Below are 27,106 nucleotides of genomic sequence, written 5' to 3' on the forward strand. Positions count from 1 at the left end.
CTTTGTTCATAGCCAAGAACGGAATATGCAACGGCACACAAATGCAGACACGGTATCACAGAAAGTTGGCGTGTCCATCGACGAATCTTGGCGTCTTCTCCTGGTTATCCCAATTACAGCCACTAGTGGGCATACTTCCATGAAATATGCTAGGATATATATACTGTATATACTGTATGTATATATATATATAGAGAGAGAGAGAGAGCAGGGCCAAACAAACAGAATACCGTGACCAATCTTAAATCAAGCTTGACCAAGGATTAATGCAACTCATTAATTTAATAGGATGCAGGGGACGGAAAATCGTCTGGATTTCCCACACAAATTGCAGTTCATCAAAGAGTATTTGATTTCTGAAAGTATAACGAGAAGCATGCTTGTGTGCAGGACACAAATATGAGGTTACTATAGTTGATTGTCTCGAAAAATTTTGACCTTTGAAAGAGAAGAGCGATCCGTTTGGATTCGGTAGGAGGGGCGTGTAAATGCAAAATATGCGTGCAAGATGTTGCCGGAAGCTCGGGATAAAATGAGGCACGGCATTTTTAAACCATCTTTGATTCAAATCGGGTCCATGTTTTCGGAAAGACGATCATTTCGCGTATGCATTTTGAGCGCGTCTTAAATGAGCTCGGTGATAATATCACTGTTTGACGGCTATCGACGCTATCGTGCAACGGAGTGTAAATTGAGGGGTTCGTTGTTTTTAGCGGACAGCTCTACTTTACGAACGGCAAAAGGAGAGATGGAATCATTTAAATGCAGTTTTATTAAAAGGGAAAAAAAGACATCTGCACCGCAGCACATTTGAGAACACAACTCTGCTCGTAACGAAAATCACTTCCTGCTTCTCTTTCTTCAACAGCCAATCAGAACCCATCAACATAAAAACATGTCGAAGCAATTATTAAACAACAAAATATAATTGTAAATGATATTCTCTTGTTATTTAGGTATTCTTAACATGAAATATGATGCTCAAACATAAAATGATAATCATTAATAATATAACAGCGGTATGAAGTTAGCGTGTCATGTCTTGCAATATGCTTCTCTGTCTGTGAGATACTTTTGCGCATATATGATGAAGTAGCACAGACTGGTTGAATATCAAAGCCGTTCATTTAAACATTCACGAACGAGCAGATGTCAGGGGATAAACCCCCCCCCCCCCCCCCCCCCCGGCATCTTCCGAGTGGAAAATCGGTATCGAGTCGATCGCCTCGCGGTCCTCTGACGAACCGGAGTGATCCGTGGGAGAAGTCTCAGATGTGGTCAGCGTGTGACACAGTGACTCAGCCTGTAGGCGGCCTCTCCAAGCCTTCAAAAACACTCCGCCAGTCTGTGTTTGGAGGCAGGCAGACGACTGGCCCATCCTCAAGTTTCACTGCTTGTACCTCACACACACACACGTGGGGGCTCGCAGTTCCTTCCAGTTTTTTGGATTATAAAGACGCACTTCCATGCAGCGGATCAAGTCAGCTTTGCATTTGTGCTCCATATGAGGGAGAAAGTAAGCCCGGCTTCTTCTCTGTCCGTTTTGTCTGATTCGTCACGCGTTTGCGTGGATTTTCGAATTGTACTTCGTTGGGGTACACGCGTGGAGCGTTGCGCGATGTTGTTGAAAATGATATCTCTTAAGAGCAGTCTTTTTTTTGGGGGGGGGGGGGTAAACGAAAAGATGACATTTGGTTCCGGTCTTGTTGTTGACAAAGGCAGATGAGCTTGTGTTAAGCCTGCAGGGAGATAATATTGACCTTATTGCATGTTGGCTTTCGTCTTTGCGCCAGGTAACAAACTCCGTGCCGGCGTCGCATGAATTATCGTTGATCAGACCGCGCGTACCTGACAACTCGGACTTCTTTGCAGATCTTCAAGGCACCTTGTCTCCTCTTGAGTCTGTTGACAAGTTGGAATCTGTGCTGTGGAAAACTCGGACCCCCAATAACTGATGATGTGAGCAAGCTGTCGCTGCTGGTGAGCTTTTTTTTCTCTCACACACACACACACACACACACGCACACAAATGTTAATTTCTCTTGGATTTGTGCACTGAATTGTGACGTCTCCTTTAGAAGCACAACATCCCTTCCGATTATGAGATTCCTGTTTATTACATTCCCAAAGAAGTGGTATGTACGTGACGAATAATTCCTGCATGACCTCGCCAGCGGCTCGAATGTTTTTTTTTATATTCTTCCCTGTCAATGTTTTTTTTTTTTTCTTAGTCTGGTGAGTGTTGGGTGGTATTAAACGTCTACCCATTGGAGCAAAGTCTTCGCAACCTGGCCGACATGTTTGGCGCCGTCTCCTCCAACAGGGAAAACATCCTGGTCTTCGTCACCATGCTGAAGAGCCTGCGCTTCACGTTTGACAACCAGGAATTGGTTAGGCGTCGCCGTTCTATTCGTCCGTGGCGTAACGTGAATTAATCGAGACGTTGCCGCGCAGGAAACGGCGATGCAAGTCTTTCAGTGTCACTACAAGGAGGGGAGCTTGAAGAATGAGCTCTATTTCGACTACATCGAGGAGATCCTCAAAGCCGCGGGTCAAGAAGCATCCAGCTTCTCCTGCAAGCCGCCGCCTTGTCTCAATACGGCAAACGGACCAGGTAATTAATGAGGGTCTTTTTCGTCGGCTTTATTGATTTCCCCCTTCGTCACACAAGTCTCTGAAATGGCATCGCGAGCCCATAATTCACAAAAATCAACAGGAGGTGGAGAAGAGAAGTGGCAGTAAAACAGGCCAAAATCCAGGGGCAAGAATCTCCCATGCATGTTTTGGGGGTCTTTTTTCGGCATGTGGGAGGAAGCTGGTGTACTCGGAGAAAACCCACGGAAGCAAATGCATGTTTTTTACCACTCTGGATTTTATATTTAATACAGAACAGTGATTCAAATGATGTGTATAAACAAACTCGTCCATTATTGTAATAATTTTGGAATAGATTAGGTAGAGTCCGGTTCTAATTTGACATTCAAATGCATTTTTTTTTCCCACTGGCCAATGGGGCATCTACGATTGAGCCTTACAAATTCTGCCTAGCAACAATCAAACAAGCGAATTACCTCTTGCTCTGCATTATACTGTTTAATTTTTTTTTTCTAGATTGAATAATTATCCTAAAAGCACAAACGGATGTTTTATGATCAGGGGAATTGCGCGGTCTCTGATAAGATTTCTTGGGAATATTTTCCAATGGCATGATGATGTGTCCTTCCCGGCAGGGGGTCAAAAGGGAGGTCGCGATTACAGATGGTGGAAAAGAACGCCGCTGCTGCTGGTGATCGTTCCGGTCGTGGCTTGCGTCGTTCTCATCGTATGGCGGGTGAGTGGATTCAAATAAAAAATGTTCGGCTCTGTCGTATTGACTCTCGTGACTGCCGTGCCCCACGGCAAGATTTGTACGATCTCAGGCAGTTATTTTCGCTGCGGCTTCTTTCCCAGCGCGTCGGAACATATTAACATTATGCAAACAATATAATCGCCTCGCAAACACTTGTGAAAAAGGCGTCCAAACTGAAACAGGGCTAGTTTGTTTGTTTTTTTTCTTTAAAAAAAAAAAATAATAATCCCATTATGAAATTTCCGAGGGCCATTCCAATAAAGTCGAAACGATGACGTACTCTTGTCTTAGCGAGCACTTCCTGAAAAGGAAATTCCTGTTAACAATCGTTCATTAAATATTGATCGGTGCTTTGAGGTTCCCCTATTAGCCGCCTGGCGATGATACTGAACGGGATTTTCTTCAGGTCACATCAACGAGACATTCGCCGCCGCGCCCCGCCGAGGAGATCGAAATGTCACCCGCCGACTCCGTCCTCAGCGTGTCCGTTTCCGTCCCGCTTCAGAAGCCCGACGGCGTCGCCGGCGATGCTCTCGCGGAGGAGGACGCGTTTGCCGGTCATCGTGACAGCAGGTGAAGGATAAAGATGAAAGCAGGGGGAAAGAGATCTGGATGGGAGAAGCTCCGATGGCTCATTGTGCCCCAGATGTTGCGCGTTCGTCAAGGCGGCGCCAAGCTGCTGCGAAGACGAGCGTGCGGTTAATCAAGACGCAGAATTCTCTTGGGCCACTTCTTGTACAAATCGCAGATGGACTCTTCTGACATTAAGAGCAATGCGAAAACTGAGGCCGGAGTGTCAGATGTGGATTCAGCTTTCAATCCGAAAATCTACAATGCCTACTTGGTATAAAATGTGCCGCCGTTGGACTATGAAACATAACTGAAAAAAAAAAAAATGGAGAAGAACTGGACTGGATATTCTTCTGGAGGAATGGACCAACAGATTTGGAAATCGGGTGTCCTGTTGGCAGAGATGGGAACGCGAGTCATTGCGGCATGGACTCGATTCACTGTTTTGATGACGCGTGACTTAACTCGACAAAAACTGAAAGACTCGAGACTGGACTGAAGAGACGATGAGGTGTTAAAGTGACATACAGGTCGAATAAATTGGGGAATAATAAGGTTATGCGATTTGACCGGAGACAAACCGTAACTTGATTTGACTTTTGCGAGGCAAAACGATTTGGGGCTATCAGGGTTGAAACGATTAGTCGACTAGTCGAGTTCTCCCGCATCGACGTTCCAATCTTGAAGTCAACAAATCACTAATCTTGAGACAAACTGGGTTTCGCAAGGCAAAAAGAAATTGGCACTATCGGGGTCGAAACGATGAGTCGACTAGTCGACATCTACGCGTCGACAAATCACTAATCTTGAGACAAACTGTCACTTGATTTGACTTTTGCAAGGTAAAAAAAAAAATCTGGGACTATCGGGGTTGAAACGATTAGTCGACTAGTTGACATCTACGCATCGACAAATCACTAATCTTGATTCGTACAATATCAATGAAGTCGTGCATTATTTGACTTCAGCACGCTATAGTCGACTAGCATTTTTTTTTTTGTTGTCATTGAACCCCCCGCTGAGGACTTGCTTCAGATATCAATAATGTCACCGACTAATCGACTCGACTTTCAGCGCACGATAGTTGACCACGAAAGAATTTTAGTCGTTCAACCCCGACGTCGGACTTGCTGGAGATTTCAACCACGTCGTCAATTAATTGATATCATGTCCCGATATGGTGTCGAATATTATAGCCATTGGATTGTCATGTTTTTTTCTTCATGCCTTCTTAGCCTATAAACACATCGAGAGTGATGCCGCCGGGCCGGTCGCGCACTTGTTGACATTGCGATGATCGGTCACAGATGGCAAAGCCGCCGCTCGCAAACAACACTGCGCCCGCGGTTCAACAAGGGTCCGACTTTGTGTATCAAAGCTTCGAGCAGATGGCAAAGATAGCCACGGCCAGACTGGCCGTGAATCCTTCCATTGTGTCCTCCTCTCCACCCGTGATGTATCGCCGCTTCTTCTTCTTCTTCTTCTCTGCCGCAGTAAAGAGGACTGGACTTTCTAATGCCTCATTCACTGAGTCAAGACCGTTTGGGTCATGAGAAGATGACTGTGTGGAGAGAGGATGCGTCACACACACACACACAGAAAGGGAAGACAGGAGCGTCGAGGGGATACGGATGGACGGACGGACAGGCGGATGAGCTCAGCGAGGAGCATAAGAGGGACGCTTGTTCTCGCCCCACAAAAGACGAGGCCGTAGGCTGGAGGAAATGCCACTTACCAACACGACCGATGTCGGCGCAGTGCGATGAATCAACGGGCCAGGAATCTCTGCCGACCGCACGCAACTGCGGATGGTGGTAAATATTCCAATAATAGTTTGTCAGTACGCCAACGATTGCGTTCCAAGGAACCGCTTCATTAAAATTTACAAAAGTGCAAATAGCTAAAACAATTGAGACACAACCCCCCCCCCCCCCCCAAAAAAGGGCCAGCTGTTGGATACAAATTACATCCTGCCTAATGTGAAAGTATTAGAAACAGATCCGTTTGATGCAGTGCAGCGCTAAACCACTGCACCACTACAACCACAATAATGAAATATCGATGCATTAAAAAAATGATGATGATAATTGCCATCGACAGCTCAGGATGCCAAATATGCATTGTAACTGGGAGTGTTGGCAGTGAAAGTCAAACTTTGTATTGGAATAAATTCGTTGGATGTATTTATTGGGAAGATTGCATTAACATTAAGGAAAACATTAATTTAACACTATTAACATTATAACTATGAATGTGACATTTATGTGTTGGTTGTGTATTTTATGCGAGATGCGTTTTGCAAAATTTTTAACCAATTCTGGTTCTGCCTGGTGTTACTAATTATTCTTACATGGACTGGGAGGGAAACCGTTTATTGTCGCAATGATAATTTATTTATTACGTAACAGAAGTGATCAGATTTAGCAGCACTGCTAAGTGCTTTTTTTTTTTTTTTTACATCTGAGTGTGAATATGTTGTTTAATGAATTTCCATGGGGTCACGCTTTTCCTGTCTTGAAATAATAACACAATAAACATATTTTTGACAAGTTGATGCTGTAGTGTCATGAACTCTTCAGTTTCCGAGGTAACCGAACGCATCATTTCGAATCAAAACTGCCATCCTTTTATTTTATGCAGTCACTTCCGCCGGAAACGTCGAAGCTTTTGTTTTGGAAAGCTACTAGCCACCGTCGCCATTATTCTTCCTGGCTTGACGTTCGATAAAAAGACATTTATTTGACTTTTATCGTATATTTTTGAAGCAAACCGAACATCTTCATTTTTTATACAACCCGTTTATTCAACGGTGAGTTTGCAACGCTGACCAGGGGCCAAAGAATGGAGAGGCGGTCCGAGGGTGTCGGTAAGTTGCTAAGCTAACGTTGGTCAGCTAACAGCTGCCGCCAAGAACAGTTGAATAAAATGGCGCATTCAATTTGTCACTGTACGTAACATAGATACTGACGGTCAAGGTTGACCGTGGATGTTACGCAAACTCTTCACTATGTGCTGCAGAGCGCAGACCCTGCACGCGCTTGAACAAAATTAATCATCGTTGCCCGGATGTTCCGATCGCATTCTGCATGGTTGGTTTTGTTGCGTCCCATCATGTTACATGCACCATCAAGCAAAATTCAAACATTAGTTCGCTAGTTAAAAATCGGATGCACGTGGGTGCCCATGTCGTTTGCGGTGCACGGTTCGGCTCATTTGCGGATGAATTACTGTTTGTGGTTCCGGTTTTAAGTGCGTAACCAGCGTCTGCGCACATCATGGTCAATGACATCACTGCGTGGTATAATTGACCTGCACGGTGCTGTATATGTACTTGGCCATCATCCTGCATTCATTATATAAAAGGGAAATTGTGTGTGGATGTGTTGGTGTTCCAAAAGAGTGTAAAACCAGCCCCGCGGGGCTGCACATAATGCACATGCCAGAAACCACCACTTAGTGAGCAAAGGTCCCGGACTGTGAGGGCAAATACGATGAATGGCTATTTTTCCGGACGGCTAACTTTTGTTTTCTGCCCCCCCCCCCCCCCCCCACTCCCAGGTGCTGGATGGGCTCTCCCCCTGGCCTCCCTTCGCCTGATGGCCTCCCCGCTGCAGCTGACGTACTCGTTCATGTGGCAGGTGATCCGCCAGAGAAATGTCAGTCAGTACAAGAAGGTGGAGGAGTTTGTCACCGTGGTGACGCAAACCGTTCCGGAGCTCATGAGTTTCAAACAGACGGCGCAGCTCGTCTTGGGCTTGCGGGCGAGGGTAAGGTGGTGGTGGTGTTCGATGAATCGTTCCACTCTATACGTCTAATAACGAATTTCTTCATTTAGATCATTTTGGATTTGCTCCAGGGGGAGGGCCAACCAGACTCCCGCGCTATTCAAACGCTAATAAATAAACTCAAGATCGCTCCACCTGTAGGGGTAAGAACGCGAGCGCTCTTTTTCCAAAATGTAAGCGGCGTTAAATGTTCAAAACTTCCTGTCGCGAAAGGACGTGGAAGTGGACAAATGTCAAACCAACTTCATGGTGCTGGTCCAGAATCTGCTGAAAAGCCCCGCAGAGAGGAAGCTCTTCTTTAAGGTACGCTACGCCATCCTGGGACAAAACGTCGTTGAACTGGAGGGGGCGGGGGGGGGGGGGGTCCACGTTGTCATGGATATGCTGGATTCCCCGCCGCGTGTATAATAATAATAACAAAAGCTTGTCTCCGTGGCAACCATGTCGCCTCGCTCAGCCTTCCCAGATTTCAGAAGGAAGCTCACGCGTTGGGTTTTTTCCTCCGCAGGAAGTGTTCCCGGTTCAGTATGGCACAAAGTTTGACACGGCGCTGCAGACTCTGATCGCCGGCCTGGTGTGCAAGTTGGAACAGTTGCTTCCCGTTCCCAATCTCTCCCAGGTACGAAACCAGGATTACGAAGTGTCCGCTCGCATTTATGGCCCTTGTAACGCGATCTGAGTCATCGTTTTGTTTTGTTTTGTTTTTTTTCCCCCACCTCAGCTCAGTTCCATGATTTCATCGCAACCGGCTATGCTGGAGGCATGCGGGGGCGTCATCCCCCAAGGCGGCGACCTCAAGACTCTCCTCCTGTACCAGCAGTCCAGAGGACTGCTATCCGGTAAAGGTATGGATGAGTTCCCTTTTGGTTCGAAAGCAAGCGCAGTGTTCTTGAGCAACAATTTGGAACGAGTTTTTCCAAGTCGGAAGACGCTGACTCCCACGTCACTCACCGGGTTAGGCCCCGCCTTCTAAAGCCGAGAGCCAAACATATATTCATGGTGTCTGGGTTTTTGAGGGCTGCCGGAATTGAGTTTTGCGCGCCGACGTCGCCTGTTTTTGCATTTGTTAATTTATTTTGGACACTAATGGCCGCGGGAGTCGATTGTGGTGAATCGTCTTCCATCTGTTTTCATTGATGAGCTGAACCAAACTTTCTCCGTGTTCAGCAACCATCTCGTCTTCAGTGGGCGACTGCGTGCTCTCGTCCCTCGCCTTCCGACCCAAACCCGTCGAGCCTCCTCCACCTCCGCCGCCACCGCCCCCTCCACCGCCGCAGCCCGCGGTCAGCCCTCCGGTCGCGAGCCCGCTCGCGCTCACCGACCACGACGACTTAGGCGACATGTCAGACGACTCGGAGGACGCCGAGGTCGCCGTCGTCGCCTCGCGGGTCGATACCGCCGCCGGTAGCGCAGCCGCAAAAAGCGTCGCCGACCCGGCGGCGCTTTCCGAGGTGGATCTGGAGCAAAGCGAAAAAGCCGACGAAGCGGCGGCGCCAGACAAGTCCGAACCGCCGCGCCCGCCCCTGAAAACCATCCCCTTCAAAGTCGTGAGCGTGCCCAGGAAAACGGCGTCGCCCAATTCCGCCGTCACCAAGGACGGCCAAAAGGTCCAAACGCAGCGCGTCACCCTGCACCAGTGGGTGTCAAAGATCGCCACCAACACCATCGCCCTCCCGGCCTTGCCGCCGCTGCCCCTCGACCGCTTCAGCGACGACGACTACTCGCGGCCGAGCATCCGGCGAAAGAAGCAAATCCGCCCTCCCGCCGACCGCTTCAACTGCAGCATGTGCGACAAGAGCTTCCCTTACCAGTCCAAGCTCATGGACCACGAGCGCATCCACACGGGCGAGAAGCCCTTCGCGTGCACGTCGTGCAGCAAAAGCTTCCGCACGCAGGCCTTCCTCAACAACCACCTGAAGACGCACAGCACGGCGCGGCCGTACGCCTGCGGCCAGTGCGGCAAATGCTTCGCCAAGCTGCAGAGCCTCACCAAGCACATGCTGGCCCACAGCGGGCAGAAGCCCTTCTACTGCGACATCTGCAACAAGGGCTTCACGCAGTCCACCTACTTCAAGAGGCACATGGAGTGCCACACCAGCCAGATGACCTTCCCGTGCAAGCACTGCAACAAGAGCTTCCCCACCGCCTTCAAGCTGGCCAACCACGAGCGCTGGCACACCCGCGACCGCCCGCACATGTGCGAGCGCTGCGGCAAGCGCTTCCTGGTGCCCAGCCTGCTCAAGCGACACATGGGCTACCACATCGGCGACCGCCAGTACCTCTGCTCCCAATGCGGCAAGACCTTCGTGTACCTGTCGGACCTCAAGCGGCACCAGCAAGACCACATCCCCAAAGCCAAAATCCCCTGCCCCGTGTGCCAGAAGAAGTTCTCCAGCAAGTACTGCCTGAGGGTGCACCTGCGGATCCACACCCGCGAGCGGCCGTATCGCTGCTCCATCTGCGAGAAGAGCTTCACGCAAGTGGGCAACCTGAAGGTGCACATCCGGCTGCACACCAACGAGCGGCCCTTCAGCTGCGACGTGTGCGGCAAGACGTACAAGCTGGCGTCGCACCTCAACGTCCACAAGCGGACTCACTCGTGCAAGAAGCCGTGGATCTGCGAGACCTGCGGGAAGGGTTTCACCATGCCGGGCCTGCTCAAGAACCACGAGCAGTTGCACCTGCGCGAGGGCGACCCGGACTTTGCCGCCAAGCGTAGGACCAGGGGCAAGCAGAAGAAAAACGCCCTCAAGAGGAAGTTTGACGAGGAGGAGGAGGAGGAAGGCATCGATGATTTTTAAAGGAAATCCAGTGGCGCCTTCAGAGAAGGCGGCCATATATTCTTTATCCTCTGCGTAGAGCAACTAATATTAGTGCCGTATCGATGAGCTGTGAGAAGAGCTGGGATGTCTCAAGGAATGGTATTTGTCTTTTGTGTATTGCCTCCAAATGGTCAAGTCGGGCCGTTCGATTGATGCAGTGTGACAAAAGCTTAAATTCTTTCACATTTTTACTTCGTCGTTACTGTCTGTTTTGTATAGCAGTACAATATTACGGAGTGCTGTTTTCATCCATCAAAATATACTTAAAAGCATTTTTGGGGGGGAGTGGAGCGGCAACAAATTTATTTCAATATAAAAATAATATTTGTTTTAAGTTACAAGAGTGGGACAGAACAAATTGAACCCTTATCACAAGGCGCCACCGTATTTTGTCGGCAAGCTTTTTGAACTTTTCTTTTTTACTCCTTCCTAAATAGTTTCCCCCTCAACCAGCAAGATTATTTTTGTACCGGGATGCAATGAAAGATTTGAAAGACAAGCATGGCTCTTGCCTCTGAATCATTTTCATTGGCAAAAGAAAAAAGAGATTTTTTCTTTTGTTGTATTGCAGTGCATGTGAATGTCACATGTGTTATTGTTTTGTTTTTTTAACACATACAGCGCATCTCTGCTTTTTTTTTTTTGTGGGGATGACTATAGTTAGCTTTCAATTAGGCGTTAGTGATTGCATTAGTGATTACAAGTATAACCTGACTCTAGATTTCATTGTTATAGTATTTGTTTTCTTTCTTTTCATTTTTTAATTCAAACGTGGTGAAATTGTCAAATGCGTCTGTGCACCCCAGTTAGAACATTAAAAGTGAGAGCGAAGGATTACATCAGTGTTGTCATTTCACTGAGTCATTCATCTTCATATACAGTGATGAAGTCGGCCATTAATCCTTCTAGCTGTTCACCCCTCAACACTTAAAATGTTTGGTCCTAATGACTTTTTAATAGCAAGTCCTTCATTTTTGCCCCCCTTCTGAACTCCTAGGGGGTTTCGGGATAAACCAGTCTCCCATTTCTGTTTTATTGATGCTCCCTTGCATTTATGAAAACCGGCTTTTGCAAAAGTAGCAATAATCAGGAAGTCAGAGTTTAAATCACATGATTAGTTGAGGGATCGTTAAAGCCAAGACACGCTGAAGGAGAATGCGACGTCTTTGAAACGCATGGTTTAGATTAACGCTTATTTTTATGTGGTACGCGATATTGTGGGCCAAGCTGGGCCACTTTTTAAAGCAAATCCACAGTCAACAAGAAGTGAGTCACTTCCTTTCCATACCCAGGAGACCTTCCCCGACCATTATGGACAGCCAGCAGTATGAGGCCACATAGTACATACATTAGTATGTAACTTAATCATCAGACTGGTCTGCCTTGTTGTCAAGGAGACACATTGACATCTGACATTGAAGAAAACAATGCAGCTGTTGTGGCTTTTATAGATTGTATGGGCCCATTTAGTTGCATGTGTTTACTTAAGATTTTAAAAAAAAAGCACATCAACTTGAAGATGTTTGTGTGTGTGCGCGAGTGTGTGTGTATATACAGGTATATATATATATATATATATATATATATATATATATATATATAATGTGTATATATTACACACAAAAGTATAAATACATTGAAATAAAACAATACAAATACTATAAGTTGAAAAAATACTTAGCATGTACCTACTCTTGTACATTACATTACAGTATACTGTATATGATAGATATGCACATTACACAAAAAGAAATAAAACAATATCAATACTATAAGTTGAAAAAATACTTGTTAAATGTTCATTAGCGTGTACCTATTCTTGTTTTTTTTTTAATTTGCTTACTTATTTACTTGCGCTGTCGTAACTATGTTTTCTGGTCGGAACTTTCGAGGCAAGAACTTGATCCGGGGAGATAGTTAGTGACGGACAAACGCCGGCCATATTTCCGCTAATAACAATCCTAGCTAACCTACCATAAGGGTTGTTTTTACTCAGGTGCACTTTGGAAACCGTCATGGAGAACTGTGAAGAAACGAACACATTTAATTTAATGATAAGTATTCAGTAGTCGTTAGTAATAAAAGTGAAACAGAAAAAAAATAATCACGATAAAGCCAGCTTAGTGATGACTTGCGCGCTAGCCACTTTAGCATGTAGCCTGCCTAAGGTTTGGAGTCGGTTCTCGCTAACGTGTCTTAATAATAATTAGAGATTTCTCATTTGATTTACAGATGAATATAGAAAAATAAACTTTCTACGGAAAGTGCAATCATGTTTCTAGCGATCATTTCCTGACTGGGAAACTTTTAAAAATATTTTCCACGCGTGAGTAATGACATTTTTACTCTTAATTTGTCTTATTCGACAATGTTTCATTTGATTGACCCCAACACTTTCTTTACGGTTCAGCATTCACTTTAGGCTTACAAGATGAAGATGTTCTCAGTAGCCCACAAGACTGTCTTTGTGGTGGACCACTGTCCCTACATGGCTGAGTCCAGTCGTCAGCAGGTTGAGTGTGATGTGCTGACCAAAAGCCGAGGCCAGGGAGTCATCCCTCTGGCTCCAGTGTCCAAGTCCCTGTGGACGTGTGCTGTGGAGTGCTCCATGGAATATTGCCGCATCCTCTATGACATTTACCCGCTGGACAAATTGGTTAGTAAGCCCTCTTGGTTTGTTTCTGCAAGGGGAGGCCAGATGCTTTCAAGTAAAATCTATATTTCTTTCCAGATTAACTACATAGTGAGTGACTCTGAGTTCCACCTCTTGAATAGCTGGAAACGTGATTGCCAGAGCACTCATGAGGTTAGTATGTCCCTTGAAACAATCCCCCCCCCCCCTGACCTTTAGTGAGCCACTGCACATTTTATGTTAGAAAATTGTCATCTCACGTCACCAGAAAAAAAAGTATTTAAAACTACAATAAACTCTCCCTGCACACCACAGCGGTCAGGAATGGCTGCTTTAAACGCCATCCTGCACTCTTGCACAACTTGAAATATGGACACCATACTTACATTTCCTCGCCTGACAGCTCATGTCATCTCTGGCCGCGGTGGGGCCCCCCAACCCGTGCGAGGACCCCGAGTGCTGCAGCATCCTGCACGGGCTGGTAGCGGCGGTGGAGTCGCTGTGCAAGATCACCGAGCTTCAGCACGAGAAGCGCATCGCCCTCATGGACATGGCTGAGCGAGTAGCCAATCGGGGTCGGATTATCTGTCTAACAAATGCCAAAAGGTAGACGATCCAGTCATTGGAAAGTTTTGCATGATTAACATCAACCAAAAAAGTGAAAAGGAGGGTATGTGATGTAATGTTTTGTTGAATTTTACAGTGACACTCATGTGCGCATGTTGGAAGATTGCATTCAGGAGACCATTTTGGAGCAAAACAAGCTGGCAGCAGGGTCCGACAGGTCCGGTTGTTAGCTTGCCTGCTGACTGTTATGCCCGTGCATGTGGGAAAGGAGAGCCACTGTCGCTGAGGCTTTTTTTTTATTTTTATTTTTTTTTACTTTTGCTGTTTCAGATTGATGGCCATCCAGCAATGCGAGCTGGTCCTCATTCACATCTACCCCCAGGGCGACGACACACTGGTGTCTGACCGGCCCAAGAAGGAGGTTGGTGCTCAAAAAGCTTCCTCGTCGATATTTACATCACACAATTTATTTTTGTGGGATTCGTCTTTCCTCCAGGTGTCGCCTCTGCTAACCAGCGAGGTTCACAGCGTCCGCGCGGGGAGGCACTTGGCCACCAAGCTGAACATCCTGGTGCAGCAGCACTTTGACTTGGCCTCCACCACCATCACGAACATCCCCATGAAGGTAAGTGCCCTTTGACCCCCGCCCGGCCAGCACCCATCGCTCACATATTCCAAAAATCACTAAGCGTCTCTGCTTTGTCTAAATGTTCCAATCAGCCGTTTGCATCGCTCCACTCGCATCTGCTTTGAGTTCTCACTCTCGTCGCTTGGCCACACTCTCCGCGCGAGCCCCTCCTCACTTCCAACGACTCATCGCTTCATCTCTGTTTTTTTTTTTTTTTAATTCCTTTTCGTGCATCTCACCTGCACGTCGAAGCGACTGAACCCTGCTGCTGGTTTCATGCTGTATTTTCTGTTTTGCTAGCCCACATTAAATGTTTGCGAACAGGTTAGTACTCGATTCTCACACACACACGCACGTGAGGAGGAAAAGGGCATAGTCCGAGTCATGTGTCGTGTCTCTTATTTTGTTGTGTGTGCGTGTGTGGTACGCTCTTTTTTTTTTTTTTGCAAACATTCATTTGTATGATGTGTGAGATGTTCAAAGAAAGGCAACATTGGTCTCTGTATTTTAAAAAAAGCAAAACAGCACTGCATTGCGAAATGTAAATATTATGCCCCATGCTCCTTGCGAGTGTTGTCATTTTGCGCTAAAGTAATTGTCCCCCGATTTAATTTGTAGTTTGTTAAAAATACACGGACCTTGAAAAATAATTGCATACGATATCGCAGTATCAGGGAGAGGGGGGGTGGGGGGATGGAAATGAGATTATTTTACGATAATCACAGTCGGAAACGATCAACTGCAGCGAATTGTTGTGATCCACAAAAATCATTGCGACCACTGTTGCCTCTTCTTCACCCTGAAATCCGTTCAGTGTCTGTCTGTTCCTCCTCCGCTCTCCACTTACAGTCACCCGCTGTGTTCTCCTGACTACATCACTTCAGTGTTGAAACACACCTTAGCGTAATAGCCCCCCCCCCCCCCCCCCCCCACCTCTCAATAAAAGCCACCTGCCATCACCGGAACATGAAATCAGCAGTGTGTGAGAATTTGCGTTCTTCTTCTTCTTCTTCGACTTTCTGCTGACGGGTTGCGTTTGTCTGTGTCTTTTCCGCGGCCGGACAGGAAGAGCAGCACGCCAACACGTCGGCCAATTACGACGTGGAGCTGCTGCATCACAAGGACGCCCACATGGAGTTCATTAAAAGTGGTGGGTGAACTCAAAAGCGCTTGATCGAGTGAAGAGGCCACTTTTCTAGCCGCCGTCATTTAATTGTTTTTTTTTTGTTGTTTTTTTTCTCGCGCAGGGGACTTGCATATGGCCGGCACCAGCACGCGGGAGAACGGACTCAAAGAAACGGTCACGCTGAAATGGTGCACGCCAAGAACCATTTCCGTCGGTGCGTTCAGGTCAAGCGACGGGTGGAATTATTTTTTGGGGAAAACGGGTCCTGACTTATTCGACGATCCATTTCAGAACTGCATTACTGCACAGGAGCGTATCGCATCTCGCCCACGGACGTCAACAGTCGTCCTTCGTCGTGTTTGACCAACTTTCTCCTCAACGGTAAGCCGCGGCGGCGGTCAAGGTCACTTGGGGCTCGAGCAAATTAAATCAGTCGGACCGTTTGCTTTGTGGTCGCTCCAGGTCGATCGGTGCTACTGGAGCAGCCGAGGAAATCCGGCTCCAAGATCATCAGCCACATGCTCAGCAGCCACGGTGGCGAGATCTTCCTGCACGTGCTCAACAGCACTCGCTCCACGCTGGAGGACCCGCCTTCCATCAGCGAGGGCTGCGGCGGGCGCGTGACGGACTATCGCATCACCGTATGTTTATTCCGATAATATAACTCAAGACTTTTTTTTTTTTTTCCTGATTGCCTTTTCATCTTTTCCAGGACTTTGGCGAGTTCATGAAGGAAAACCGCCTTACTCCCGTTTCGGAGGCTTCTCATCATCATCCGGCAGGGAAGCTGCCGGCGGAGCGGGCCAAAGCGCAACTTGAACGCCACACGCGTTACTGGCCCATGATCATCTCCCAGACCACCATTTTCAACATGCAGGCAGTGAGCACGTCTTCCCTCGCCATTCCCAGCCGAACCCATCTGGCATCCTTCAGCATTTTGTTTTTGTCTCTCTTTCTCTCTCTCTCCGCCCCCGACCTGATAAGGTCGTTCCTCTAGCTAGCCTGATCGTAAAGGAGGCTCTGACCGAGGACGACGTCCTCACCTGCCAGAAGACCGTCTACAACCTGGTGGACATGGAGAGGAAGAACGACCCTCTTCCGATCTCCACCGTGGGTTCCAGAGGCAAAGGCCCCAAGAGGTTGGTTTGTCACGAACCTCCTGTGGAACCTTTTGCAGTTTTACGTGGGTTCGAATGACGTCGGTTCCCCCCGCAGAGACGAGCAGTATCGCATCATGTGGAACGAGCTGGAGACTTTGGTGAAAACCCACGCCGGGGCCACCGACAGGCACCAGAGGGTCCTGGACTGCATCGTCGCCTGCCGTAGCAAACCTCCCGAGGAGGAGGAGAGAAAGAAGCGAGGCAGGAAGAGGGAGGACAAGGAAGACCGGGCAGACAAAAACGGGGGCAAGGATGTGGAGGACAAAAGCTGGAAAGACGCCGAGAGGCGAGTCATTGACATGTGCGTGTCGCCGCAAACTGGGCGGTTCCCTTGTGTAGCCATCACTTGACTATGCTTTGTTTTCAGGGCCAAAAGTGTGCCGGATAAAGAGCACCAGGAGTCTGAAGTCATCAAGGATTCACCGGACTCCCCAGAGCCCCTCATCAAGAAACCCCGTCTGGCCACTGACGAGGTTGAGTCACCAGAGGGCGCAAAAGGTACTTGAATCAGGATTGTGTTTTCCTTCCCAGCCATTATTGAGACATTTTGTTGTTGTTTTTTGTTTTGTTTTTTTGGGAGGGGGTGGGGAGTCTTAAAATGGCCAATTTGAACCTGGTACTTTGTCTCACCACAGGTCCCGTCTCGCTCTTCTCTCTGTGGACCAATCGGATCACCGCCAAGTCCAGGAAGCGGCGGGAGTTTATCGGCAGAGCGCGCTCGGTCAACAGCAAGTTTGAGCTGTACCAGCACCTCAAAGATGAAAACGGGTGAGTTTGGAATCGGCTAAAAAAAAACTATATATATGTATATATATCGATGCTCTGACATTAAATTCAAATAATATTTTGTATGTTGACAGGATGGATGTTCATGAAAATGGCAAGGCCTCCAGATGATGCTTTTCCAGCAAGCAGCGGCGCCGCTGTGTGTTTTAAACTTGTCAGTCACGCCCTCAAAGGACGTGCCAATGAAATGTTCTATTTCCAATTTTTTTTAACCATTTTTGTAAATATAATCCTCATGTATTGTACATTGCAATAAAAGCAGACACTAGAGAACGCTGCATTGTATTACATTGATGTGTTTTTTTTAAATACACACCCTCCATCGCTCACATTAACGCAATCACCCAATCAGATTGGAGAAAAACAGTCCCACAAAGTTAGCTCGCATTAGTAAGTGTTGATGATGTTTTGATGTTGTGTTCAAATGTATGTAAGCATAAACATTTGTCATTATGTGAACGTTATGTTTAAATGATGGAAGCAACAAGTCCCATTTAGAAGGGAGTCATTACAGGTTGAAAAAAGTTGAGAATTGGCATCGCAAAACTATAATCAAATCAGTTCGTCATTTTTTATATTTGTCAGGAGAAAACGTTTGAATGGTTGTTGGGTTTTTTCCATTTGTTTTCATAAAATTAGAGATTATAGATTTAATATGCTTCACACTGTAATCACGTACAAACGATTTCACGGGGGCTGCCATCTTGGATTGCCAACTGGCTCTGACGTCATCATATTTCACCAAGTTTGGAGTTCCGGTGGAAAATGGAACATAGCGCCTCCTCCTTCGACCCCACCCGTTTCTTACCGCTTCTCTCAAGTCTCAACTTGGTCTAAAGTGTACCAAACGGTTGGTCAGTGTTGCGAAACTATCATAAGAATGTACGCGAGACGCCACCGTTAACCTGCTGTGACATCCAAACGAGCTAGGGAGGGGGGCGCAGAAGCGAAAACTTTCGCGAGGGAGTCGAAAATGGAGAACGACATCCTGGAGATGGAGTCCCTCTCTGACGCCGAGGAATTGGAGGGAGATGCCCGCTTGGAAATGATAGAAGAAGACGTCGGTGAGAAAAAAAAACACTCGAGCTGCTTTTTAAACTTTTATTGTATCTTTGTATTGTATCAACTGGCCATCGTTCACACAGATGGTAGAGGAAGTCAGTTGCGTGCCCCGTGAGTCATTCCTCCACAAAAGTGTGTTGAAATCAGGAAATCAGTGTGCAAACTTGGGGGATTAACATTTGCAGTGGTTTAAACTGTGTTGTTGTGACTGCCTGGCAACACGAGTTGAAGTTTTATCCCAGTGGGGGCGTGTCTCCATCCTCGAATTAAAAAAAACAAAAAAACAAAACACCGCTTTCGTGTCCCTCAGGGATGTCACATGGGCCCCCTGACATTTTCCTGGATGTTGTGGTTCTGCTTAGCAACCGTTGGTTTGTTGTTGCTTCCATTCCTTGAGTGGAACGGTGCTGGATCGTAGAAGTTGGACAGAATGGAGTCCAACCTGTCTTTAAAGGGGGAAACGTGTTTGCTTGCGCCGCTGACAGGCGCCACGCTTTGTGGCAATCGATGTTGTCAATCTATTTCTGTAGCGCTTGTCTGACAGACAAACATTCACATCTATGGACAATCTAGAGCAAACCTTTTCATTTCGTAACGTATACAAAAATCCAGAAGACGTCCCGTGGCATAAATTTTGCTTATCTACCAACATGCACCATTTGAAATTTTTCACATTCCCCTTGCCGCAGATAGTGCAAACAAATTTCACAGGGTGCTCCCACAAGGAAGATGTTATTGATCCCCCTCCCAAACCTAACGAACATCAATTAGCGCACTTGGCTTTCAAGGCTCATCAATTATTCACACTCGCACGCCGAGGGGGCATTATTAAGACTGAAAACATGGCAACACAAAGTCCATTCTTGTCGCTTTATGATGATCTTGAACTGACACCACGCACGGGAAAGTAGAAACATGTGAGCCTCCCCTGCTGAAACACAGACAGGAAGTCGTGTTCACGATGGGGAGGGCATCCACCGGGCCTGGCTGCATGTCCGAACGTGCGACCCCGAGCTGAGATAAATAATACTCAAAGAATGCATTTGTTGCGTCAATGTGATTGCAGCCCGGCAATCGGATGCGCTTGAGAGGAAGTGGTGAGGCTTGCCTCTGTAGATAATCACATTTACTGATATTGCAGTTTTTTTTTTTTAATGCACATGACAGGCGCCCCTGGCAAAATGTAAAGGATTTAATATTCCGTTTCTGTCTGATTTTAAACCCTTTCAGGGACAGCGGTTACAACAGTAGACAGCCTGTCCTGTCATCAGATTGCAGGTTATCATTATTGGGGCATGAAAGGGTTCGTCAATCTTATTTTTTTTTTTGCCTTTACAGTTTACCCCGAAGAGTTTCTGCCAACGTATCACGGAATTCAGGAAGGCTCGACGGTCGTTAAAGTGCAACTGGTGAGTTACAGATTCCAGATTCATGACACGTGCCTTTGCCATGTTCATGTTCACACGGAGGCTGTCGTCATGTTTGCTCATCCCGCATCGCCTTGCATCAAGCGCGACGGCATTTAAAACCCTCAGCGGACAACGGCGCCGGCCGTTCCTCTCCGACATGTACGCCGAGTACGAGTACCAACCGGCCGACTTACCTAACGAGCCGCGCTCTTGCCCGCAGGCCGACTTCAACGGCAAGCCCGATTCGCTTTTCTTCAACGACGGCGTCCGCCGCATCGACTTCATCCTGGTCTACGAGGACGAGGACAGGAAGGAGTTTGATAAGAGACACACTTTTGCACGGCGAAAGGTACTTGGTGATTCTCAAGAGTGAGGTCTCAACGAAATGCCGAATCGAAATTACAAATTAAATTTAGGACATGCACCACACTTTTTTAATTTAATTTAATTTTTAAATTTTTTTATTAAAAACATTTTTTTTTACTTTACATGCAGTCGAGTACAGCTCAGTTGTATTTAACTTTGAAGTCCTGTGAGTGCTGTGTTCCAACACTATTGACTCTGGACTCTCTATTTGCACAGGGAGTTTTCATTTTGCATCGGATTAGATGCGCCACAGACGTCCGTATTTATCATCAAGTTGCTCTTTTCTTGACAACCGAAGAATATCTGTGAGCTTTTAATCTTTGTAAGGTGCTTATGTCCATCTCCAAGTAAGTGAGTAACTATGCAAGTTTGCCATTTGGATTGTCCTTTAGTCACTTGTTAGTTTCGCTGCATCTAAGTGCGCTTCTTAAGGGTCTGGCGTTCGATCGGCTCGGGCCGTAGCAAACGGTGCTGCTGTTTTTCGGTGCACGATAATGAGGCCTCTTCCTCTCGCGCAGAGACGGCGGGAATACTTTGAGGCCAGCCTGATGAAAATGGGCATGGAATTGGAGGCCACACGATCTGTAAGTGGCTGCACATTTTTCATTTGATTCTTAATTCATTTCATTCCACTTAATTAACCTTTTTTTTTTTTAACCCAAAAATATGATTGGATTATTTGACCACAAAATTGGGTGTTGTTATTTACAATACTTTTTTTTTAATGAAAAGATTTTCTGTTTTCAGCAAAAAAAAAAAAAAAGTTCATTTTAATAGTAGAAAAATAATACGGGCTCGTTTTTATTTACTGATGCATTTAATTTCGATTTACAGTAAATTAATGAGATTATGAAATGCCAATGAAAAGACAAAATCAATAAAAATGCATTGAATATATTCTATATTTTAGAAAAAAGGGCTAAATTATTCATGGAAGAAATAATTTCCCAAAAATGTTTTTTAAACTCTGATTTTGATTCAACTCGATCAATTATTGAGTGCAGCGTTTCGAAATATTCCAAACGGATACATATCGTCAGCTCGCTTGAAATAACTCAAAGTCCGCCACGGCTCCCATCCAGGTGGCGGACGACAACCTGGTGTTCGTCAAAGTGCACATGCCGTGGGACACGCTGTGCACGTACGCCGAGGTGCTGCACATCAAGTTGCCCATCCAGCCCAACGACCTGTCGTCGCAGCGCTCGCCGTGGTGGCACTGGCTGTCGGTGGTCACCAAGCCCTTCTACCCGGACGAGAGCCTGATCAGCAAGGAGGCCGAGTTCTTCACCGCCCCCTTTGAGAAAGACCGCCTGGAGTACTTCTACGTCAAGGACCGGGATGTTTTCTTCACCTCGTCCATGCGCAGCAGGATGGTGAGCGTCCGGCTTTAAGATGGCGGGGGCGAACGGCGTCACGATAAAACATCCGCAATGCTCACTCGCAGGCTTATTACATCTTGAGTCGAGCCCCCTATGAGATACGAGGCAGCATGAAGAAATTCGGCATCCGGAAATTATTGGACGGCGGCGTTTACAAAGGTGCCTATCCCCTCCATGATGTAAGTGTCGACGCTCACTTGTGGGACCTTTGCTCATAGGGTGGGGTGGGGGGCATTTCCCTTGGAGGTTCATCCCCCGTTTCGCATGTTGAGCCAGTGTAGGTTTAATGTGAAGTCGCAAGAAGAAGGCTGCCCCAACGAAAGGTTCCGCCTCTACAGCGAATGGGCTCACCCCAAAAGCTTCTACAAGATGCAGCCACTAGACCTCATAAGGTGACTTGTTACACAATTCAGTTCGTTTGAGATTTTAAAGCGGGTTTGCTCGTTTTGGGGTTGTTGTTTTTTTTTAACCCTTTCAGGCACAGCGGTTACTACAGGTATTCGGGTGCGTGAAAGGGTTAATTGAAATTGCATCAAGTTGGCCCGGCGGTAGACCGGTTTGCGAGTTCGCCTCACAGTGCAGAGGTGCAGGGTTCGATTCTGGCTCCCGCCTTCCTGTAGGGAATTTTGCATGTTCTACCCGTGCCTGCGTGGGTTTTCTTCGGGTACTCCGGTTTCCTCCCACATTCCAAAAATATGCATGGCAGTTTAATGGGACACTATAAACTGTCCCAAGGTGCGAGTGTGAGCGCGGATGGTTGTTCGTCTTTGTGGGCCCTGCGATTGGCGGGCAACCAGTTCAGGGTGGACTCCGCCTACTGCCCGAAGACAGCTGGGATAGGCTCTAGCATGCCCTTTGACCCTTGTGAGGATAAAGCGGATCAGAAATTAGATTGCATCATTTAGTTTAGCTTTTATTAGTGTTACTTTTAGTTTTAGTTTTAGTTATTTTTAGATACCTGTATATGCTATAGTTGTGGTTATGCAACACAAAGAGCATTTTTGCTCTTTGAAGTGAGTTTTAGTTTTATAAATGTAAAATGTAGTTGCAGTGGGTTCGAGTCTTTTCAAAAAGCATTCTTGTTCTTATTTCATTTTCATGAACGAAAACTTTTTTTTTTCAATTTTACTTTGAGTTATTTTGTTTGTTTTACTTTGGCTCCCACGTCACTCACCGGGCCAGACCCCACCTTTCAAAGCCGTTCCTCTGACGCAGATTTTCTTGCTTCGTCATGCTAAATCAGTTTTTAGCTGAATAACCGATAGAAAAAAATACATTCCAAAAATGTAAATATTTAAAAAATAAATATAAAAACTGATTATTAGCTTTCTCTTGGACTTCACAGGAAGTACTACGGCGAGAAAATTGGAATTTACTTCGCCTGGTTGGGCTTCTACACCATCATGCTGGCCCTGGCCGCTATTGTGGGTCTCAGTTGTTTCATATACGGATACAAAACACAAGAAACCAGCACGTGGAGGTACAGTGCTCCTCTATTCGGTCTTCATCTCGACTGTGAGTTCATTCCGATGAGGTTTCTGCCGTCTCGTGTTTGCTAGCAAAGAGGTGTGCGACCCGGAGATTGGCGGCAAAATAGTGATGTGCCCGCAGTGCGACCAGGAGTGCAAATACTGGCGGTTAAACAGCACCTGTGAAGCTTCAAAGGTCAGAATTTTTCTGTGCCGTATGATCGCATCATCGCGTGTGAAAAGTTTCGAGCTATCGGGCTTGAACTTGATGGTTCTGTTTTGTAGAAACTGTGCATATTTGACAATTTTGGCACCTTGGTGTTTGCAGTTTTCATGGCGATCTGGGGTAGGTCACTCGAGCGCATTTTTTTAGTCACTCATTCAATGCCAAGGACGCTTTCTCATGTTTTTTTTTTTTGTTAAACATGACTCAGACGTGCCGCTAATCAGCAGTTAATGTCTGCTTTCACTTCCTCGCTCGCAGTGACGCTGTTTCTGGAATTTTGGAAGCGCTACCAGGCCGAGCTGGAATACCAGTGGGACACGGTGGAGTTCCTGGAGCAGCAGGAGACGCCCCGGCCTGAGTATGAGGCCAAGTGTATATACGAGAGGAAAAACCCAGTCACGGGGGTGAGTTGCGCTCTTGGCGTCATCTCGGTTTGGTGGCAGTGTGTCAAAAGCTTACAGTGGTTTTTGTTGTGTGTGTGTGATTTAGGTGAAGGAAAAAGTGCCCTACACAGCCTGCGGACGATGCGTTCGAGTGTCAATAGGAATAGGGACAGTTTTATTCTGGGTAATAAAAAATATTTGTTATTCTACAGCACTAAGTTGAAAAAAAAATGTACAAAAATTCCCACAGATTTGACATTTTTCACCGATAAAATTGCCTAGGCATTGTGTATCATTCCAAATCATTCCACATCATTCCGTGTCTTTTCATTCAGCCTTCCAGCCTCCACACACAATTTCTCCGGAAATGTCATTCTCTACGTCTGCCACGATTCTTTTCCTTCGAGTCCAAACTCCATCGTGATCCAATTTTGATATTTGCGTCACAGATCCTGCTCATCCTGGCCTCCATCGTGGCCATCACCGTGTACCGCCTGGCCGCCTTCTTCGCTTTCTCGGCCAGGCTGCGAGCGCAGGACCTGAAGGAGCTGGAGCCCCTCAAGGAGTACGTGACGCCGCAGATGGCCACGGCGGTCACGGCCTCGCTCATCAGCTTCGTGGTCATCATGATTCTCAACATGCTGTACGAGCGGGTCGCCATCTGGATCACCAACTTCGGTGGGTCGCTGAGGCCGAACCTTGTCATCTTTAAACCCTATAAAATGTAAACTAACAAGACGCGGGCATGTGTTGTTTGTACAATATTACAGAGTGCTAGTCTCCTTATTAACTCATTCACTCCCAAAGACGTTTTTAAACGTCTTTTCAGACTTGGTCTAGAATTGGCTGGTACTGAATGAGTTAAAGAAAGAGCACATTTTTTTTCGGGGTCAGGGGAGCGAATTAATGGCATTCTTATTCATTCCAATGGGGAAAGATGATTTGAGATACATTTTCTGACTGAACAGAGCTGCCAAGGACCAAGACGGACTACGAGAACAGCCTGACGCTCAAGATGTTCCTCTTCCAATTCGTCAACTACTACTCGTCTTGTTTCTACATCGCCTTTGCCAAAGGGAAAGCCGTCGGCTATCCCGGGCGACCCGTCTACCTCTTGGGAAAATACCGTAACGAGGAGGTGAGATTTGTCCTCCTCTTCTTGCCTATGTACTCTTTGAAAATGTCTGAATTTGCGTTGTGGGCTTTTTGTTTTGTCACCAGTGTGATCCCGGTGGTTGTCTGATTGAACTGACCACTCAGCTGTCAATCATCATGGGCGGGAAAGCCATCTGGAACAACATCCAAGAGGTCCTCTTACCGTAAGAAAGTACAAATACTCAATCAGAGCCGGTATGGCAAAAAACAGCTGACCCGAACTACGACCTCACCTGTGCGTCTCGCAGGTGGGTGAAAAATGTGATCTTCCGCAAATGCACCCGCGCGTCGTCTCAGAAGGTGATTCCTCGCTGGGAGCAGGACTACCAGCTTCAGCCAATGTCCAAGTTGGGACTCTTCTATGAGTACCTGGAAATGGGTGAGCACAAGCAAAGACGCCAAAGCGGGCGAGCGCCGTTTAGACAAAAGTAGACCCTAATAGAGGACCGCTGAGCACGCTATGGGTGGAATTATTTCATTGTGTATTTATTTAATTTTTTTTTCCCGCTCACGCAGTCATCCAGTTTGGCTTCGTCACCCTCTTCGTGGCCTCCTTCCCCCTGGCTCCGGTCCTGGCGTTGGTCAACAACCTGTTTGAAATCCGCGTGGACGCCTGGAAAATCACCACGCAGTTCCGCCGCATCGTTCCCGAGAAGGCCCAGGACATCGGCGCCTGGCAGCCCATCCTGCAAGGCGTCGCCATCCTGGCCGTCGCCACCAACGTGAGTTGCCGTCCTTCTCGCCGAACGTCCCCGACCGTGCGATCGTCACCAATCGCGCGTTCTTCCGCGTGGCGCTCAGGCGATGATCATCGCCTTCACCTCCGACATGATCCCGCGGCTGGTCTACTACTGGTCTTTCTCCGTGTACCCGTACGGGGAGCATGGCTCTCAAACCATGCGGGGCTACATCGAAAGCTCCCTGTCCGTCTTCAACATCAGCGACTTCTCCAACTACAGCAGGCCGCTGAGCGCGCCGTACAACATCACCACCTGCAGGTACGACGCGGACATCGCCACATGCGGCTCACGGCAGAAGTGGCTGGAGTACTTCCACCGCACATTTGTTTTTCTTCTCAGGTATCGAGATTTCCGCTACCCTCCCGGACACCCGAAGGAGTATGAATACAACATCTACTACTGGCATGTGATCGCTGCCAAAATGGCATTTATAATCGTTGTTGAGGTAAAGAACACAAGCAGGAGGTCTCACCTTCCCCCCCACGACCCAAAAATCGCTTTTGAGTTACTAATGGATGTCTGTTGACAGCACATCGTTTACCTGACCAAGTTCATCCTGTCCTACGTCATCCCCGACGTGCCGTACGCCGTCAGAGAGCAAATGAAGCGGGAGAAGTACCTGACGCAGGTCATCCTGCACGAGACCAACCTCAAACTGGTCACCAAGCGCCTGAAGCCGGCCCTCGACGTCACGCACAAGAACTCCGACGGCAGGATGGCCAACGATGAAATCGGGCTGGATTTGGGATTTTGAATTTTTGCGAATGACTGAGTGAACAAAACGGACAATTTAATAAGGAAGTACGTTGGACAATAAGGAGAAATGCTGCTCGTGTGCTGGAACAGAGAAAGGAGAAAATTATGTAACGTTGCTATTGATTTTACGGACAGGTCACATGATAAGCTTTGCTCTTCTTAAATTCTGACATATTTCAGTATTATTGAAAGCCATCGAGATTACACTTTGTTTTTTATTTTACTATCATCTCACAATGTATACCTACAGAAGGAGTCCATGAGAGAACGAATCAGGATAGTGTTTGCGAGATGAGAATTTTTGATTATTTTAGCAGCAAAAGAGTCTTTGTGTGAAGTCTGTCCAAAATTTGAACGTTTACAGAAGGTCGATACGTCACTTTCCCAAAGTCCGATTGAGGTTCTGTCAAAATGAGGAATTTTCTTTTTTTTATGGACGGGGTTTCAATTATGTGACCACTGCACTGCACATTATTTTGACTGCATGTTGAAACCTGTGTCAAAACCATTATCTACAATACCTCTGCTGTATTATTGCCACGCTTAAGATGGTACCATAACCACTATAAAGGGCCTCTCGCTTCTGTATATGCTCATTTGCTTTTTCTATACAGTTATTAAATTGTTTTATGAAGAAAAAGTGTGTTGTAAGTCATTTTTGTGTACTCAAGCAAAATTGCTTCATCTTGGGAGTTTTCATTGTTGTTTTCTTGACCTTTAGTCAGTGTAACGGAAT

The 27,106-nt window shown here is 46.8% G+C and overlaps 4 protein-coding genes across 8 annotated transcripts; all 4 read left to right on the top strand.

Annotated features, from left to right (window-relative positions):
- Positions 1-1,347: 1,347 nt before the first annotated feature.
- LOC147186110 (uncharacterized) lies at positions 1,348-5,851 on the top strand. Of its 2 annotated transcripts, XM_086103912.1 has the most exons (8): positions 1,348-1,516; positions 1,873-1,980; positions 2,079-2,135; positions 2,232-2,390; positions 2,455-2,614; positions 3,231-3,331; positions 3,756-3,922; positions 5,414-5,851. In XM_086103912.1, exons 1-8 carry the CDS (start codon positions 1,505-1,507, stop codon positions 5,433-5,435), a joined length of 786 nt encoding a protein of 261 aa, XP_085960038.1. In that variant the 5' UTR covers positions 1,348-1,504; the 3' UTR covers positions 5,436-5,851. The 2 variants fall into 2 exon arrangements, with proteins under 2 accessions (XP_085960038.1, XP_085960037.1); XM_086103911.1 differs by having other exon boundaries at positions 1,429-1,516; positions 3,756-5,851.
- Positions 5,852-6,587: 736 nt separating this feature from the next.
- On the top strand, positions 6,588-11,363 carry LOC147186111 (uncharacterized). Its single transcript, XM_086103910.1, has 7 exons — positions 6,588-6,785; positions 7,478-7,686; positions 7,755-7,847; positions 7,918-8,007; positions 8,213-8,323; positions 8,426-8,549; positions 8,872-11,363. The coding sequence occupies exons 1-7, from the start codon at positions 6,761-6,763 to the stop codon at positions 10,503-10,505; spliced, it is 2,286 nt and encodes a 761-aa protein (XP_085960036.1). The 5' UTR covers positions 6,588-6,760; the 3' UTR covers positions 10,506-11,363.
- Positions 11,364-12,469: 1,106 nt separating this feature from the next.
- Positions 12,470-17,715, top strand: ints13 (integrator complex subunit 13). Of its 4 annotated transcripts, none has more exons than XM_086103761.1 (18): positions 12,470-12,852; positions 12,937-13,182; positions 13,258-13,332; positions 13,562-13,764; positions 13,862-13,942; positions 14,056-14,146; positions 14,222-14,350; positions 14,654-14,677; positions 15,419-15,503; positions 15,601-15,693; positions 15,771-15,860; positions 15,942-16,120; positions 16,192-16,359; positions 16,464-16,618; positions 16,695-16,940; positions 17,007-17,137; positions 17,275-17,407; positions 17,500-17,715. In XM_086103761.1, exons 2-18 carry the CDS (start codon positions 12,958-12,960, stop codon positions 17,534-17,536), a joined length of 2,145 nt encoding a protein of 714 aa, XP_085959887.1. In that variant the 5' UTR covers positions 12,470-12,852; positions 12,937-12,957; the 3' UTR covers positions 17,537-17,715. The 4 variants fall into 4 exon arrangements, with proteins under 4 accessions (XP_085959887.1, XP_085959888.1, XP_085959889.1 ...); XM_086103762.1 differs by having other exon boundaries at positions 16,695-16,925; XM_086103763.1 differs by lacking the exon at positions 14,654-14,677.
- A 502-nt stretch (positions 17,716-18,217) lies between these two features.
- On the top strand, positions 18,218-27,010 carry ano6 (anoctamin 6). The gene is made up of 20 exons (XM_086103272.1): positions 18,218-18,489; positions 19,826-19,896; positions 20,117-20,245; positions 20,781-20,846; positions 21,345-21,635; positions 21,707-21,820; positions 21,918-22,033; positions 22,987-23,121; positions 23,201-23,306; positions 23,396-23,456; positions 23,595-23,740; positions 23,826-23,903; positions 24,169-24,397; positions 24,688-24,857; positions 24,941-25,038; positions 25,123-25,253; positions 25,391-25,596; positions 25,676-25,872; positions 25,954-26,059; positions 26,144-27,010. Exons 1-20 carry the CDS (start codon positions 18,399-18,401, stop codon positions 26,366-26,368), a joined length of 2,766 nt encoding a protein of 921 aa, XP_085959398.1. The 5' UTR covers positions 18,218-18,398; the 3' UTR covers positions 26,369-27,010.
- The last annotated feature ends 96 nt before the right edge of the window (positions 27,011-27,106 follow it).

Source organism: Hippocampus guttulatus, chromosome 22, assembly GCF_054856545.1.
Source record: "Hippocampus guttulatus isolate MCC_2025c chromosome 22, RoL_Hgut_1.0, whole genome shotgun sequence".
In the NCBI taxonomy this organism is placed as follows: Eukaryota; Metazoa; Chordata; class Actinopteri; order Syngnathiformes; family Syngnathidae; genus Hippocampus; species Hippocampus guttulatus.

Bases quoted from the DNA above. Each gene is read 5' to 3' on its own strand.
- LOC147186110 (XM_086103912.1), top strand. The intron at 1,981-2,078 runs GTGAGCTTTTTT...CGTCTCCTTTAG, and splicing joins TGAGCAAGCTGTCGCTGCTG to AAGCACAACATCCCTTCCGA. The intron at 3,923-5,413 runs GTGAAGGATAAA...TCTCTGCCGCAG, and splicing joins GCCGGTCATCGTGACAGCAG to TAAAGAGGACTGGACTTTCT.
- LOC147186111 (XM_086103910.1), top strand. From the start codon at position 6,761: ATGGAGAGGCGGTCCGAGGGTGTCG. The intron at 7,687-7,754 runs GTAAGGTGGTGG...TTCTTCATTTAG, and splicing joins TCTTGGGCTTGCGGGCGAGG to ATCATTTTGGATTTGCTCCA. The intron at 8,324-8,425 runs GTACGAAACCAG...CCCCCACCTCAG, and splicing joins CCGTTCCCAATCTCTCCCAG to CTCAGTTCCATGATTTCATC.
- ints13 (XM_086103761.1), top strand. From the start codon at position 12,958: ATGAAGATGTTCTCAGTAGCCCACAAGACTGTCTTTGTGGTGGACCAC. The intron at 14,147-14,221 runs GTTGGTGCTCAA...TCTTTCCTCCAG, and splicing joins CTGACCGGCCCAAGAAGGAG to GTGTCGCCTCTGCTAACCAG. The intron at 16,941-17,006 runs GTGCGTGTCGCC...CTTTGTTTTCAG, and splicing joins GAGAGGCGAGTCATTGACAT to GGCCAAAAGTGTGCCGGATA.
- ano6 (XM_086103272.1), top strand. From the start codon at position 18,399: ATGGAGAACGACATCCTGGAGATGGAGTCCCTCTCTGACGCCGAGGAA. The intron at 20,246-20,780 runs GTACTTGGTGAT...CCTCTCGCGCAG, and splicing joins ACACTTTTGCACGGCGAAAG to AGACGGCGGGAATACTTTGA. The intron at 25,254-25,390 runs GTGAGCACAAGC...CCGCTCACGCAG, and splicing joins CTATGAGTACCTGGAAATGG to TCATCCAGTTTGGCTTCGTC.